Source organism: Chamaea fasciata, unplaced genomic scaffold (genome assembly GCF_029207755.1).
Source record: "Chamaea fasciata isolate MVZ Bird 193981 ecotype frontalis unplaced genomic scaffold, bChaFas1.0.hap1 SCAF_3, whole genome shotgun sequence".
Classification (NCBI taxonomy): Eukaryota; Metazoa; Chordata; class Aves; order Passeriformes; family Sylviidae; genus Chamaea; species Chamaea fasciata.
In genome coordinates this window covers 72437381-72455275 of record NW_027094088.1, presented here as the reverse complement: position 1 = coordinate 72455275, position 17895 = coordinate 72437381, and the positions used below count along the sequence as shown (strand labels likewise).

Here is a 17895-nt window from a genome sequence, read left to right as displayed (position 1 = left end):
TTTGTGTGTAGGATTCTTTTCAAAACAACCTGTTTTGGTAAGACCATAACATTTGGCACCTAGGTGAAATGTGATCCGTTGTGATTTTAATTTTGTGACACTATATTTTAAGGTTGCTTGCTATCTATGGAGTATAAAAATATTATATTATTTCTTGTAAATTTTCCATATCTGATCAATAATCTCTTCCATTTAGTTTAAGAGACAAGACTACTGTATTGCTTTATCTGTCAAAGGCCATTTGGTTAGGAGAATGGTTTGTGAGTATGAATGAGAAAACTAGGAGTCCTTGTGATACTGAGGGTAAATACTCCTATATTTCCTTGATTTTCTTTTTCTTCTCTTGTCTTTCTTGTTTCTTACAATGCGCAATTTCAGACATGGACAATGTTCTGAAAAATAAGATAAATGGTATGAAAAATATGTTTTTAAATCTTGCTTAAGCATAGTTAAGAGGTTCATGTAGATTTCAGGAGAAATAGATTCTCACCAGATTAGTCAGAGACATGCCAAGAAATTCTTAAAACTTCTGTATAAGCTTGGACACATTTTTGTTTTTAAATGTAGATTTAGATGCAGTGAAGTAATTTGACTGTTACCCTGATGGATGGAATCCTGATGGAATATTGAAAAAGCTGAAAGAATATTCAGTTTTTTCAATTCCTATTGTTGCTTTAGTAATTATGAAAATTATATACTATCAATTAGCTTTATGATATAAATATCCCTTTGAAAGTGAATTGTGCTTAGAGAGAGTTCCAAAATTTTCAGGATGGATCACTGTGTGAATTTGAATTCTGTATATTGCTACAAATTTTACTGAACATACCAAGTTTAAAATATATATATTAAAAAATATCTGATTACTATGAAGACTGTAGTTGGTTCTTATATTCACTGGAAGAGCCTCTATGTCCAACATGATAGCAATATCAGTTTGAGTTCTGATTAATAAGCTCATGTTCCTTCTGGCACTGAATTGCTACAAGTGAATTGTAAATTTTGAAAAGTTCATTTACATAAACCCCACAAAAAATTCTTCTTTATGTCACTTTTTTATTATTAGTATAGCCTTGTTTTTGATATACTTTTAATGTCTATGTGCTTTGCTATTCAAGGGTATCTAAGAACCTAAAATTTCAAATAAGCTTTCATCATCAAGGTATATCTCTTCATTAGCCATGAAGAATCCCATTAAACGTTACTCAGCTTTTCCTGAACCACCACAATTAATTAATTTAAGCTGTTCTTAAATTAGGTAAATTTTTGTGGACTAATGTATTAGAATAACAGTCAATGATAGCTGCTTTGATGAAAGCAGTTTTAGAAGCTAGCCCTGAAAAGTAGTGTCACAAATCAGAATGCAGCTTTTCAATTTCTGAATAAATTTCCTTACTATAAGCAGATTTTAATCGAAGCAAAATATGTCTAATGCAAATATGTCAGTGTATTTTATTCTGTGTCTACTCTATGAAGCTGGAATCAACAATTTATGAGAATCTGATTATTAGAACTAGCATCATAATATGATAAAAAGTTTTTTTCTGAAACAAATATTAATTAACAGAGAAGTTCAGTGGAATGAAAGTAATTATACAGTGAGAGGCGGTTGGTGGAGGCACAATGGCAAAGAAAAAAAGAGTAATATTGAAAGATCAATTTGATTTTCTGTAATCTGTCTAGACTATCATCTGCGTATTGCAGACAAGTTGATCAATTTATGAAAAACAATGAAGAAGCTAAAAATAGGTATGCTTCTCAAAAGAAACAGAACAAAACCAAAAAAGCTCCAAATCTCTAAACAATCTCAAAGATGAAAACATCCCCACATAAAATGTCTACTTTTAAAATCTAAAAAAAGATTGATTTTTCTAAGTCACAGGCCAGCAGTGTGTCTTTTAATACCTTTTCCTTTAGATATTACTGATTTTAAAAGGACATTAGTTCTAAAGAAAAAAACATTACTTATTTAGAACAGAGCCATAGGACATAGATTAATAAAAGAATTATAAAAGACTGACTGACATAAAACAGAATTCTATTTTGATAAAAATGTATACTTTTTCATGGGTTACTTATGTTTCATACTGCTTAACAATTTGTTTTCTCCTGCAAACATGAACTTTGTAATGCTGTACATATAATCATCTTTTTTGCTGAAGATATTAAAGTCTGTATCATTAGTCCTTTCTAAAAGAAAAGAAATTTAAAGCAGGAGAAGAAAGCTTTTTACGAATACTCGTAACTCTTTTATCTTCATTCAAAATCATCAATATACATTTATTTTTGTCTTTTTACCTACCAAATTTGAAGATGTGAAACCTCTGAATTCCTCAAACATTGTACTATTTTTACAGGACACAAAAATAGAATATTTAGAAGTTCATTTTTTAGAATGTGTGGGGTCTTCTCTCTATTTTTGATCAGATCTACATTGAAACTCTGTGCTATATTAGCTTTATACCTCTCCTTTCCATTGCCAGGTGTACTTTCTTGTTGCGTGTGGATGCAAAGGAGTTCATGGTGCATGCTGAGTAGGATCTCCCTGTAACTAGTTATGAATTGCCCATGCAGAAGGACTTTTCATGTGGTGTGATAAGTCTTGAATGCTGAGCTAATATAATAGAAGCAGTCAGGTCTTTATTGTGGATGTGGTTGATGGAGTTGCAGTGATCACAATCATATTGATTTTTTGAACTTGAGAACAGACGAAAGGAAATAGACTACCAAAGACCAAATAATGACCCATTGTTCCTTGTAATTAGGTTTTTGCTATCTGTCCCTAAGGTATATAAGAGTGTGATGGGGTATTTTATTGTGAAAAAATTATAGCCAATACCATAATTTCTTAAGTTCAGATGGAAGGTTGAGAAAATACTTCAGAATATCTTTCACCTGGAAATGTTCCATTAATTTTTAAGGATAGGTAGAAACATATATATATGTGTATATATATATATGTGTGTGTGTGTGTGTAAAACTATAGAATTTTAGTAAAAACATCATAATATCTTGTTACTAATTGTATATTATAAGCACATTCTACGACTGTTTATGCAGTCAGTTGACTTTTGCTATTGCAAGCAATACATTGAAGGCAATTTTATTCTTGAATTAGTAGTTTATGACATGATGAGACATCTACAGGATCTTGTGAAATCACAGAAAATAGAATATGTAAGAAATATTTTTCAAAAGAATTTAATTAGAAATCTATTTTCTTTCATTCTGCCCCCCCCCCCACACCCCCCCACCCCCTTCTGTTTGTATTTATTCTATTATTCCAGATAAATGCAGATCACCATGTAGGCTGAATGATTTATGATGTGGCTGCAGAGGGGCTTCTGTCCTGTCTCAGGTGGTGTGAGTGTCTGGTCAGACAGGGAAGTTTCCTTAACACTACTTATACCCTTAAATGAAATTTACTCTCATAATTAAGATTTAAGCTCTTGCTTCACAAGAGTGACAAGGTGTCTTCATCAGAAAAAAATAACTCAAAATTTTCCTATTCACTCCAGGTTGTATTCTAAATCTTTAACTTTTTATTTGCTAAAATGAAATTCTAGTCTCCAATAAAAGGTCAAGAAGATGGGAGAAATACTGCTGCTGCTCTTATTTCAGGGAAACCTGTGTTTAAACTACTTGCTAAACAGATTTTCTGTGTCTATTTCAGATGAAATTTCAAGTTGTCTGAAAGTTTCACCTGCAATAAGTTAAAATCAAGCTGCCATAAGTGGCTACCCACATAAATCATTTTCATATACTTCCGTCTTCTTAACACCTAAATATTCTATTAAATGACATTATTATCTAAGAATGTTCTGAGAGGTGAAAGAAGTTCTACCACTTCAAGCTTTTATACCAGGAAATACATGTTTATTCTGTCAATAAAAGAATCTATATTGTTTCCTATATAATTACAATGCAATGACAATAAATGTGGAAACCTTATCATTGTCAATTGGAATGCTTTTCCTAGTACTTATTTCTCTTGGCATTTTCTAAAAATTTGTCATTGTTCATGTCCCACTTTGATATTTTTCTTCGAATTGGACATCATCTAGGAGGCATTGAGGAAAAGAGGAAATCCTTTCTCTTCTTCTGCTTTTTTTGTGTAAGAAAAAATTATACTTTATAATTTTCACATAATATAAAATTACCTGACTAGTTCACCTCTTGTAGATTAAGAAAAATTAAAATTTTTTGTTAGTGTAAGGTATTTTTTGATAATATATGAAATAAATAATTTATTTTTATTTTGGTGATGGGGAAAATTGCGTCTGTTTTGTCCCTACTTAAAATCACATACACGTCTCTGTAAACCAATCCCTGTTAAAATTCACTGGACCACTAAATGTTAAAAAATAATTTAGGAAGTTATGTGTTATTTAAAATAACAGAGTATTTTGAAAAAAAAGAGCTAACTGATTTTTTTTTAAAGTTAGATGAACATTTTGTATAGCTTGCTAGTGTTTATATCTTGTTCCCTATTGGAATACATTTTTGCGGTGAAAAGCACATCTGTACTCTTTTCTTAATTGCACCCCAGAGTGGAGTTAGGAATGTGTCAAGAAGTAAGAAAACATGAACATTAATCAGCATACAATGCAATTTAACAGTTCATAAAACAGTAAAATTTAATCCGAGGCTGAGAGATTTATTAAATCTCACTTAGAAAACAGTTTTGTGGGATGTGTTAGCAAGTGAGAATTAAGTGAAATGATTTCAGGGGCAATAGATTTTATTAGCTGAGGAGGGGAGGAACTAGTTTTGCAAGACATTTCTTCTTAATTTCATTCACTTGTTATAATTGTCTTGAGTGTGGGAGAGCTTTCTGTGAGTAGTAGTAGTAGTAGTAGTAGTAGTAGTAGTATGTTTGGTCTCTGGAATTTGTGTGCATAATGCTGCATTTGTCAGGCATCATCTAGCTGAAATGTCTTTTGTTAATGGGCTTGTGTAGATATTCTTCTCATGGTTGTTAAAGATATTTAAATCTAATACAGCATAAACCTCTATCAGTAAAATAAAATGACTTCTATTGGGTTTATAAAGGTTCTTTTGTTTGTTTTCTAGTATTTTTCATCCATGCTTGGTTTCTGTGCTCTTTAGCACACCTGGGAAAGACAAAAAAAAAAAATTCTTCAATATTAATCTCTTGTTCTGGACCTTCTTGAAAAATCTCTTTTTAGGGCAGATTTGAAAGTAGAGTTTGGAGACATCTGATCAAGAATACGTAGTCAATTAATTGGAGTGATGTTAGTACTACTTCATATGAGAATTTGTGGGAAAAGTTCTTATGTTACTAGTTACTCTGTTTTGTGGGTTAAAATCACGTTGTCCTAACAAAATTCAGGATCTAACCCTTAAAATTTTCTTATAAAGCATTAGTAGAATCTAAAATAAAAAAGTACAGCTTTTTATAAGTAAAAAGTTATTTTATATGTAACCTATCATTTTTTCTGTAGTTTATATCCAGTAATTTTTAAATTGAACTTCTTCATTTTTCATCAAACAGGACAAAGTTTAAAGAAGGTAATAGTGCCAGTAACGACACCTCTCCTTCACTGTAGGTAGTCTTTGCTTCTTGACTTCTAAGTGTCATCAGATTTTTCACACATCATTTTTTTAAGTTGTTCAGAAGAAAGGAAGCAGAGGCAGCTTCTATAAGAAAAACAGTCTTCAAAGGAAAATAATGATAGTAAAAAACGCACCTTGGACAGAGGCCTATTTCTGTTCACTGTGCTTACAATGGAAATAACCTAAAATATAAGAGTAATATGGGGGAGAAAATGAAAAAGCAGGTGGTAGAACAAAAAAATATAAGTTTTTTGTTTGTTTATGAAAATGCCATTTATTCAAGGTTTTCTAACTAGTAATTATGTATTATGTGTTAAAATGTCGCTAAATATAAAAGAGTAAGTAATTACCAAAGGAGAAATACTGCTTCATAAGCTAAGGTGATTATAGCACATTTTGATCGTTTTGAGATGAGTAAGTATTCCACTGTAAATCCTTACTGTGCAGTGATGCCCAAGTAATGTTCCTTTTCCCTAAAATGGTTATGCTGGGGAGGGAGGAGACTTGACTAAGCTGTCCTGTTCATTGTACCTCCTGTATCTATTTCTTGCTCAGGCTCTTAGATTCAAGAAGAACCACTGCTGTTCTTATTCTCCAAATTGTACTGTACCATTTCTGTCCTTCATAAATATGGCCACAAATAGACTGGATATACTGGGAGTCGAAAAAAACCCAAACTCAACAACCTGACTTTGCATCCACTCTTTAGTCCAGGAAATTACTCTTGTGTAAGAGATAAAATACAATTTGTAAAGGCCAATGGAAAATTCATTCCTTATGGAACATGCTCTGCCTTGTGTTCTTACATTCCTTTTGCCAAATGGGAATGCAACATTCTCATTCTGTTCTAAAGTCTTGGAAGTGCAAGAGCCATAAATACAAGTTTAGCAAGAAAAGCTTGTTGCAGTATGAAATGAGCATGTTAACACTTACAGCAGTGACCACAGTCACTCTGAATTAAGCTTGTTTCAGATGATATTATGACCTGAAATTCAGTCAGTAACAAATCGTTTATTGTATATGATGAAATAAGATTCACAATGGATTAAAGACCTTATATGAATTGCTTTTAATGTGTTCATACTTTTACAAGAACTACGTCAATAAAATGTGAAAGTGTTCTTTCACTTCTGTGCATTTATTGAACACTTTTGTCATGGTCACCTTGGAAACAAATGCAGTATACATTTGTGAGCATTTGCAGGTTCATTTCATTCTTGATGCAGCTAAAGAAGTCAGATTGAAAGAACTTAATCATTTTAATTAACACACAAAGTTTTTCAGAATATATTAGTGACCATCAGACACTAAACAAAACCCTGTGAACTGTTTGACATTTTAAATGTAATTGAATTTATCTCACAAGGATAAAAGTTTACTGACTAAAGATAGGAAGACAAAGACAATCTTGAAGAGAATAATGAGCTACATATGAAAATTATAAGCTATTCTATTTACTGTAGTAGCAGTATTCAGATATATGCAGGTAAAGATAGCATATGAACTAAAATGTAGTGAAGTATATGCATACTTTACTAATCGTCAGAATAAGCTTGGCTCATGCAATGCATTAAGTGAACTGTACAATATCTTCCATTGAAATTTTTAATGATCCAGTTCAGTTTAATACAAAACTGATTAGAGAATAGGAATACTATGTATCAAGGTTAATTTTTTACTGCTGCTTTTTTTTGAATAGGACATTTTCTTCTAGAATATTTAAAGAACTATTCAGACATTTTAAAAGAATTTTAGCACCATATTGCCTTTGCATGGAAATCTAGATATACTGAATTTATTATGTCTTTGTAACTTTGTATTATACCAGTAGTAACTGGTAGAGGCAAATTCAGATTTATTCATCTGAATGGGTGTCAACTGAGTTATGGGTATGACACTATTGAATTTTCTTCCTCATTTGCTTTGTTTTTGATGAATGAATATTTTTTTGATATTTTCAGAATCATAGAATGTTAAGGGGTTGGATTAAACCTTAAAGATAATCTAATTCCAACCCTTCCTGCCATGGACCAAGTTGCTCAGAGCTCCTTTCAAACCAGCCTTGAACACTCACAGAGATGGGAACATCCACAACATCTCTGAGCAGCCTGTTCCAGAGCCTCACAACATCTATCTGCTGGAGCTTATAATATGCTCTTGACATCTTTGGGTGTTTTTGTCATCCTACAGATTTCCACTTCAGTGGCTTATAGAATTTGGCAGAAAGCCATGTTGTTTTGCATCTGGCATAACGTCCATTTGATTCCTTCTGACGAATCTTAACAGTTCTGTTTCCAAATCTGCATCTAATTTATCAGTTGGTGCTGGTGTTGAATTTCTGATTGCATCTTTGTGGGATATTTTTGCTGAAGTCTCACAGCAATTTCAGTTTTCCTATGTTGGTACAGGGACTACAGTTTTAGAAGTTAAACTGATTTAAAAGCCAGTTTGCATTCCTGAGCCAGATTTATGTGTTGTACTTATTGTGTAGTTTATTTAAAAAGCTGTTGTCTAGATTACAACTACTGCCAAGTCTTGCTTCTAGAATATTAAACTTTGCATGATGCTTACTCAGCATGTCATTCCAACTTTCTGGTGTTTCACTGCCTCCTTGTCAAATATCAGCTTGCCTTAAAAGCACTTTAATGCCTTGAAGATAATGAACAATTTGGCAGCAAAAATATTTTCTGACTGATTTGGAGCCCCTGCATAAACTGCTTGGAGCCTGACATCATTGAAACCTCTTATACTGGCTATTTTAAAATTTGGATTTATTTCTGTCTGAATTCTGAAATCTCTCCTTGGCAGAGCCATTTAAATGTGAGCATATATTTTTCTCTTTAACAGTAGTTTATGGGCTATAATGGTAGAGTATTTTTGCATTTTTATGCTTAGTTTTATTGTAAAGAGCCTTCAGGATGCCTTTGCATGAAAGGCACTATATAAGCTCTATTTTTTGTATGGCATTGTTGTGATAAGTGCAATAATCTCCAGGTTTCCTATCCATTAAAGAACTAATTTCACAGCTCACTAATTATGTGAATGAGAAGGCAAAATAGGTCCTTTTTCTCCAAGGTATGCTGAGCAGATGGCGTAGCACTCATTTCCACTAGCTGAATCTAAGGTCTTCTCTTGCTTTTGGTTCCAAGGCTTATCAGGCCTCTGTTTATCAAGGAGAACAGGAGAGAGATATCGCTTTCTTGTACAGCATGACAGTGTGTACTGAGAGGTTGTCTCTGTCCTTTGCTAATACATTACTTAGCAAACACTACATCGAAGTTCATTTATCTAGGATGGGACATGAAAACTATTAAAATAATGTGTTTTTTGATGTAATTCTAATCTGATTTATTGAAGATACTGATTGGTTCTGCCATAGGGATTTGAACTGATGCATATTATAAACTATTAATGAATTGAATCCTGCTGGGATGGAATCTTGTCTGTAATTTCAAAACAAAAAACATTACTCCCTGAACCTGTACACTTTCTTTTATAGCTAAGTTTTTTATCAACTTGTTTCCTTTTCTCTTTTGCATTGCTCATGAAAATAACCAACTTGAATCAAACATGCACACAGTGATTTATATAGCTCCCTAAAGGACTGCTTTTTAAAGTAACATGAGTCATCAGATGCTAGTGTACTCTCATGATCCTGCAAAGTAGCTCTTGGAGCCCTTTTTACAGCATTAAAAAGCAAAAAGCTGAGACTGACTGACGATCCTGACATAACTCATATATGACTTGGCAACAAGGTTATGTTTTACAGGGCTGCACAAGGATTCTGTCCATTTTTTTTCCTTTAGCAGAGTGAGCAGTACTGGTTTGTTGTTTCCTTCTCTGCCTGCTGGCCTGTCTCAGGTGCCTGCCCTGTGCTCATGGTCCTGATGTGTCTCTGGTTGCAGACGGACGCAGCACTGATGTATGATGCGGTCCATGTGGTGTCGGTGGCGGTGCAGCAGTTCCCACAGATGACCGTCAGCTCACTGCAGTGCAACCGCCACAAACCATGGCGCTTTGGAACCCGCTTCATGAGCCTCATTAAGGAGGTAAGTCACTAATAAAGGGTCCTGCCCCACTCTTTTCTTTTCACCCAATTCCCATTTTCTTTTGCTTTAACCCCATTTGGTTTCTGCCTTTTTTTTATTTTAGTAGGCGGTCATCTCTCAACTTGTCATGTATAAGGAGTTTAAAAAGCAAGACAGCATTTTTATTTGAAAGTGGAATTTCCTGAAGTATTACTTAGAACAAAAAAATATGGAAAGGTGAAATAACTGTATTCTAAAGAAAACTTATGTTTGTAGATAACTTGGTCTGTGTGGAGCATTTGTGGCATAAAAACCCTAACACCTGGAACTCTAAACCGTAGACTATGAGAAATTCAGCAAGTAAAGATTGGCATGAGTTTAAAGGGGCCAGGATTAATTTTACTTTGTGGTTTAAATTTTTTTTTCTCTTCATTTTCTCTGGTAAATTACTATATCTCTCCTTGATTCCCCAAGATGCTGTTTAGAAGCTAATAGATAGTGACAGTAAAGCTAGGAGACTTAAGTTGCTAAAGGTGAACACTGTAGACTATTCAAATCTCTCGTGCTGTAACTCCTGATACAGTGTTTCTCAATCTAGATATGAAAAAAAAAATGATGAGGAGAATTATTTACAATGGGATGTATTTTTTCTAATATTGGTTTCTTCTAGGATGATAATTTTATTTCCCACATTTCCTCTCCTACTTTGTATAGTTTCAGAACTAGGGTAGATTTTAAGTTATAAAAAACCTGAGCCTATTGCACTTTATTAAAAGTGAGGAATAAGCTGAGGAAGGCTGGCTCATTGACCTCAATTTTTACTGTCTCAGTAAAGTTTCAGGGAAATCAGCATCTTGCAAAAGTAAGCCTTTATTTGAATGGAATTTCCTGAGGAAAAGAATGAAGTCCAACATTAATGAAACTTGATTAAAGCTTGGGGACTGGGGAGAGGGACGTGTGTAGGGAAGCAGGAGGGGAAATATGTGCGTGAATGATGGAGGTATGAAAACAAAACAGCCTTTTATCTTGTTCAGTAGAAGAGTCTGTTGCCTGACATGGAATGTTTAAAAAAAATGTCTAATAAGGTTGAAAGAAAGTTTGATTTCATTAGCAAAAAATAAATACAAAATATTCAAAACCAAAAATCAACCACAAGGTAAATTATTTACATAAAATTAATAATTAATGATCCCATTTTGGCAGGAGTAGTTTGTCCTTTCTGGAAAAAATAAAGGAAGAGGTATTTATTTCTAGAAATTGTTTTTTCTTTCTCCATAGGCCCACTGGGAAGGCCTCACAGGCAGGATAACTTTCAACAAAACTAATGGCTTAAGGACAGATTTTGATTTGGATGTCATCAGCCTCAAGGAAGAAGGTCTTGAAAAGGTGTGTAAGATATTTGCCTCCAAGGAGGTGGGAAACAAAACTAAACAAAACAAAACAAAACAAAACAAAACTCACCCCCTAAAACTATCTACAATAGTATTTCATGTGTTACATAAAACAGTACCTGCTCTCAACTCAATATCTCTATAAGTGGTACTAAAAAGTGAAGAACTCGTATCTTGACTGGTTTAGCTGTCTTCTGACATTATTATTTCTTGTACAGAGGTGAAGTGAGAGACCAAAGAATTGGGAAATGCTCTTTCCATGTAGCTTAATATCGTCTATATTTGAGCTCAAGAGCTCAGGAAGCATGTACAGACATTTGGCCTGCCTACGTGACACATCGTCATGATTTGAAATCAGATCATCATCCCCCCCTCCATCCTACCATGAAGAGGCAATTGCAGGAGGCTACAGTGTCTCACATTGTTGTGATCAGCAGGCAAAGGTTTTGCAACTGGCATCTGCCTTGTAGTTTGCATTTAGATATCTGGTGTTCAGTGTTCTGTAAGAGCTATGTTTTCCTTCATCTTCAGATAAAGTTCTATCAGCTGATGCCCCAAGGCGATAATTGTGGACACACATAAAAACAGAAATGAAGAGAAGGGACCATACTGCAGAGTTGCATTTCCTTTCTACTGCAAATCACTGAATGGAGAAGCTAGCATAAACAACATATTTTCCCAAAATTTTGTCCCACAAGACTTAGCTTTGGAATATTAATTTTCTCTTACTGGGAAGATTTGTAAAAGCTCAGAAACCGTGAGCTTCTCTTGAAACACTTACATAGGTAATAACACTTTTGTTGTCCTGTAGAAAACCTGTGATTCTAGAACTAAACTATATTTTAAAATGTTCAGCACTACACTGACAGTAGCTTTCTCCTATGAAGTTTCCCATGAAGTGAGCTCTGGCAACTCAACAGGAGAAAAGAATATATAGTAATGATTAGACTTGAAAAGTAAATCAGTACTGTGTACAAGTAGAACAGGTACAGTGCAACCTGTCTTTCTTACTGGAAACAGAAATGGAAGAATTGATGTCATGGCAATAGCTAAATAAATTAGTGGTGCTGAAGAGTTTGCATGTAAGTGACAACTGTTGAAAATGAGGAAAGGAAATCTTTGTAATTTAGGATGGCTTAAAGAACATTAGGTGGCATTTGGGAACCACAAAGCAACATGAGATTTCTGGAAAATAAAATCTCAGTTGACAATACACTAGGAGATATATCCGTCAGTGAAAATATAGAGATAAAGCAAGAAAGGTCTACAGAGAAATATGAAAGACAATAAAATTCAACAGGAAATACAGTAGTACTGTAAAACACATACCAGAAAAAAGGAACTTGGGAAACAATTATATTCAAAGTTAAGTAAGAGACAAAACCAGAAATAATTGTTGAAGCATATGGATATTTACCAAAAAGTGTTGACAATCTTTGGGATGAGTAGAAGGAATCAGTTACTGTGTATGAGCAAAACCAGAACAGTTTCTTTGGGCTGTAAGGAGATGAGATTAGGAAAAGGAAATTCAAGTGTATGCACATTCGATTGAATTGCTTACTAAACATATGGAATACATGGCATATTTTACTGAGAAGGATAAATCAATGCCCTCAGAGAAATATTTCTCCTAGAACAAAACTCCATTATTCTGAAAGAATGCAAACCTTATTCTTCTTGAATCGAGAGTCAATGATTATGTTTTGGAGCAGGACACTTCCCAGTAGAAAGAGTACATTTTAGCCAGTTCCTTTATTTAAAAGGGCTGTCTCAAAGCTGGGATTTTTTCCCCCAAGACTCAATTCTGTTATAGCTGTAATGAGTCACCCTTCTCTCAGTCCCTTTCCTCCCTCCACATGTGTACACTATCTCTCTATAACACACTCTTTCTCTTCTTCTTTCTGCCACTCCTTCCTTTCCTTTCTTCCTTCCTCTCCTGTTCCTTAGTGTCTCCCTCCAGACCCTCCCTGCCTGTTTCCCTTTCCATCTAATCCCTCTCCCTTGTACCTATTATCCTCTTTCCATGCAGTTTCTCTCTATTTTCTTTTTTTCCTTCAGGAGCTTTTTTTCTTCTTTGTCCGTATCTGGTATGTTTTCAATGTTCTTCCCTAACCATCATGTCAGACACCTCTGTACGTGTAGTAAGAGGTCCTGAACAGTTTTTTGTTTGTTTGTTTGTTTGTTTGTTTGTTTGTTTTTCTCTCCTTTTCTTCTGTACATCCTTCCACTTGTGGGATGAGAAAAGGTGGGGAGAGAAGAATTCTGTACATCAAAAAATGTATGTTACGTTTCCATACTGTAAAATGTTATTATCTCTTCTAACCTCTTTCCAAATAAAGGAGAAATATTTCTTTTGTCAACGACAAGAGTTTAGCTCAACAATTTCAGCTGTAATCCATGAAGTGAAAAATACTGATGGGAGGGGAAAAAAAAAGATTTATTATGAAGAAATGCTAGAAGATGCTTTTTTTTTTTTAAATTTAGATTTTGTAAAAATGTGTCCTAGATAAATTACCTGGTTAGTATAACCAGCATAACCAGGAAATTGCCTAAATCATGTGTTATATGTTCAGTGACTGCTGAAGTCAGTTACAACAGAACAATTCCTTATTGATTTAAAAAAATGTTACATGCGATCCCAGATTTTACATAAAATACTTTTTCCTGAAACTCTTGAATGAGAGGTGATAATCAGGCATCAGTCAATAAGAGGTATGTGTTTCCAAACAAGATTTCATGTCTGCCAAAAACGATAGCTCCTTGTAAGATGAAAATGACAAAATTAAGAGATGATTTGAGTGCTGCTAATATAATATACCAAAAAATTTTATTGCAGTCACTTTGGACAGACTGAAACTATTCATGATTAAGCACAGTGAAAATCCAAAAACTATGACACTCCAGCATAATAAATGATAATTTAAATTGCAGTCAATCAGTCTTTAGACTGAAACTGCATCGTGAGGAAAATTATTTCATATTTCAAGGAGATAACAAATACCTGAATTTAATACCACTTTTAAATGAAAATTTGTCACTGAAGAATCACATATCCTGAATAAGAGATGTTACAACTGCTTGAAGCCTTGCTCAGAAACCTTCACATAGGATGAACATAAATGACACAAAATTAGTTATAATTCATTGTCTAGCATATCACTGTAAGATCTTGTTTTATTTTGTATCTTTAATAATGATCTAGGAAAAAAAATAATAGCATAAATAACAGGTTTTGTAAGAGAGGGAAAAAAAAGAAAGACAGTAAATCTGTGGGATCCAGAAGTATCGAAGTGTTGTTGTTAATGTTTTATTTGGCAAAGAAGGCATGAATATTAATATTACTGAAGAAAGTGAAATAAATTAATCAATTTGCAAATGGCAAATACAGAAATATGAAGAAACATTATTATTCTTAATAGAGTATAATTATTTACTTGGTGTAATCACCACTAATACTAACTATTCCACAAAAGTAAACAAAGAAGGTATAGATAGATTTGACAACTCTTTGACAGTTGAACATGGATCTGGTTCTGGCTGCTTAGTCAGTGGGTAGCACTGCAGAAAGGCAATGATTCTTCCTAACACAATGCTTGTGGCTCTTCACTGTGAGTCTTATTCACAGTTTTGATTGACTCAGAGCAAAAATGCTAATTTTCTCAGGAGAACTTTGAAGAAAAATCAAAAAGGGTAATACTTGAAAGAATGCATATCTATTCATGAAGATAGATCACTTTTCAAACATACTGAAGTACGAAAGCTACTGGAGTTTTGTGACTAGCATCTCATGAGACTGAATCTCAATAAAGTGCTCTAGAGCATATGTAAACTCAGCAAATTTTAAGTTTCGCGAGTGTACAGTGCTTCTTTTTGGGAGGGGGGGAGGGTGAAATATTTTGATGGTTTTGGCCAGGACAGAGTTTGATTCCTTCTATAAGCTTGTATGGGACTGTGATTTGGATTTGAGCTGAAAACAGCATTGATAACGCAGGAACATTTCAGCAATTGCTAAGCAGTTCTTACACAAAGTCAAGGCCTCCTCAACCTGCAGAGCTATGGAGTATTCCTAGGTGGAGATGTCCAGCTGGGTGGGAATACCCAGTTTTGAGAGACTGCAGTAACCTGATAGCTACCTGGAAGTCAAATATTTGGAAGCTTGGATGCAAGTTTTTAACCATTTACATGAATTTGGGAAATTGTATTCCATGTCCTTGAGGGACTACAGCAATTACTGTGTTACCGAATACTCTATGACGTTCAATGATGAATGTAACTCTTAGAATTGTTTCAACTTAAATAAGCTGATTCTTGCCTAAGCTATTTCTTTCTATCATTTTCCTTTGTCTCACTGTGGAGCACATTTTCATGGGCACACCCGGTTTCGATCCTGTACTTTGGAAAATTAGTGTTGAAATATGGTGGATTCAGAATTTCAGAATTTTAGACGTTTAGGGGAAAGAATAATAGGAGGTTGGGGGCTTGACAATATAGTCAATATTTACAATATATTTACTGTGTGGACTTTCTCTCTAAAGTGTATATAAGAATACCTGTTTCACTTTTTAGGAAAATTCGTAAGTTTTTTTGCAATATAATATAAATATAATACAATAAATGAAATTGTAGCTTGTTTGAATTTCAGTTATTGACTACCTTGATGCACTTTTTCTACATTTTTGGGGCTTAAACCTTTCTAGCAAAAAACACCTTGACAATTCTGTTCAGTTCAAAAAGCTACTTAAAAATGAAAACAAATCAAAAATAATTAACTTGCTGCATTGTATTTGCACAACTTTTCTGCAAGAAGCAGCTCTGAAAATACATTTGTGTGATTTGGTAGCTAAACATATCAGTAGCGTATAAGAACCTGTGGTGCAAATTGTTGGGTTTGAGCTCATCAACAAAGATAATCCAAAGAAAGTCTAATTTTGAACGTCTGACTTTTGGTCCATTTCTTAGATTTTTGGTTAGCAAAATTAGCAGCAAAAGTACAATGAACCTAATTTAGAAAATTAATGTATCAATTTATCAAGACAGAAGTTTCTTTTTAAAGTAATGCTGTTGATAATTCTTATAGGTCTGCAGTAGATTGAGTTTGTAGTGAGATAAAATTCAAATTCTAACAGTTGATATTCTTTTGCTTGTGGTTGTGACTATGTTAAAAAGTAGGAGAGGAAGTATTTTAGTTAGCAAAATCTTACCTTTTCCCAATATTAATTTGAATTATAGACATGAATTTGAGCAAAGCAAATTATTTAATAAATTTAGGATTTGAAACTGATCATATAATATGGTGGTGTTTCCTCAGAAATTTTTGTGCTTCTTGTGTACCTGAAGTTGTATCTCATAGAGGGGATTAGTTCAGCTTCAATTATTCAGTGACAGTCTCAAGTTCTGGTCTTTTTCATTCCTTGATATTCTACTCTGCTTTGGCCTTTGAAGTAAACCAAACTCTGTGATTGCCATACTTAGTAGAACACTGCAATTAAATGCTACCAACTCTTTTAAAATTTCTTGTTTGTGACGAAGCTGCAAGGCAGAACATTTTGTTTTCTGAGTCTTTCTATTCGCCAAATTGAATTGTATTAAAACAGTAAATGAAGGAGAGGTTTTTGGTAGCAATGCTTGATTTCAATACTTTGAAATGATGTGTTAGATATAAATTTCCAATTGTATTTCTGAGACACACATATTCTTTCTTCCCGTCATGATTCTTTGATCAGTTTATGAGGTACTGAATGGCCAAGTTCAAAAGAGTGACTTCTTGAAACTGAGTTTTAAGCAAGGAAGAAAGACAAAATATTTAATTCTGTGGAATAGAAAATTGCAGCAAAACAGATTGAATTTGTCTTTTCTTTATTACAGCATCCACTGATTCATGCTCTGCTGTAGTCTCTGTTTTAGAAATGGAACTTTTTTTATCCACACCACATTGCATCCTAAACTTACTTACAGCCCTGTGGCAACAGATCACTTGAAAGTATACAAACAGTCTCTCAGGACTCAGTTGAAAAGAAAATTTAAAATTTGTGTATGTTTATATATATACATAAATATGTTTGAAATGAATCCTTACAGAAATTGCTAATTTTTTTCAAGGTTTAGTTTTAAAAGATCACCTTGTGTTATGGATATTACTTAATATTTGAAATGATATTTAAATGATATTTAAAATCCTGTCTAAAACCAAAAAAGACCTATTTGTGGGGGTTTTTTTAGACAATGGAGTGATACAAACATTTTGATTTCTAAAATGGATAGTTAAAATTACCATTTTAGTTGTATAGGGATGAAAATGCAGATAAATTACAGATAAGCCTCATTACTTCCTAATTAGTATGTAAGTCGGTCCTTGACCTTGAAGCACAACCTTGGATGTTCTTGCTTAGATAAAAATGCTATAGCCTTTATTTCAAAGTATAAAATGTCAAAATATTCATGTGTTGAAGATTTATCTGTAAATTAATTAAGTTATTGCACTTAGCCTGTTTCTGTCTTCTCCATTATTATTTCCCAAAACCATATTTTGTCCTGCTGTTCTCTCTGATCACAGAAAAGGGTAAATCCTTTTGCAGAGACAATGCTCTCTGCTCTGCAAATTAATTTTTGTCTGTTAAATTATCTTCAGATGTGGTTTATCTTGAGAAATGGAAAATTAAGTATTAAGAGTAACTTTACATATTCTTTATATCATCTTTACACCTAATGTCACACTTCACAAAATATAATTTGAGGTATTGTTTATCACGTTTTAAATAAGCAGACTTCAAATATAATGACAGAGAAAAATGGAACGAAATTTAATGATAACTCTTAGCAATCAATTTGGTTTTCCCTGTAGCAATCTGTTTTTCCTTAAAGTGTTCTTTTCTAGATGCTGAAATGTAACTCATGGGTGA

The 17895-nt window shown here is 33.6% G+C and overlaps 1 protein-coding gene across 5 annotated transcripts in view; it reads left to right on the top strand.

Moving 5' to 3' along the window:
- GRIK2 (glutamate ionotropic receptor kainate type subunit 2) overlaps positions 1–17895 on the top strand; it is a 365936-nt gene that overhangs the window by 186185 nt on the left and 161856 nt on the right. For 4 of the 5 annotated variants that reach the window (XM_066179492.1, XM_066179494.1, XM_066179491.1 and 1 more), the window contains exons 8-9: positions 9483–9626; positions 10884–10991. In XM_066179492.1, coding sequence (XP_066035589.1) covers positions 9483–9626; positions 10884–10991 — 252 coding nt within the window. The remainder of the gene's footprint in view (positions 1–9482; positions 9627–10883; positions 10992–17895) is intronic. The other variant, XM_066179493.1, reaches the window with a different exon arrangement.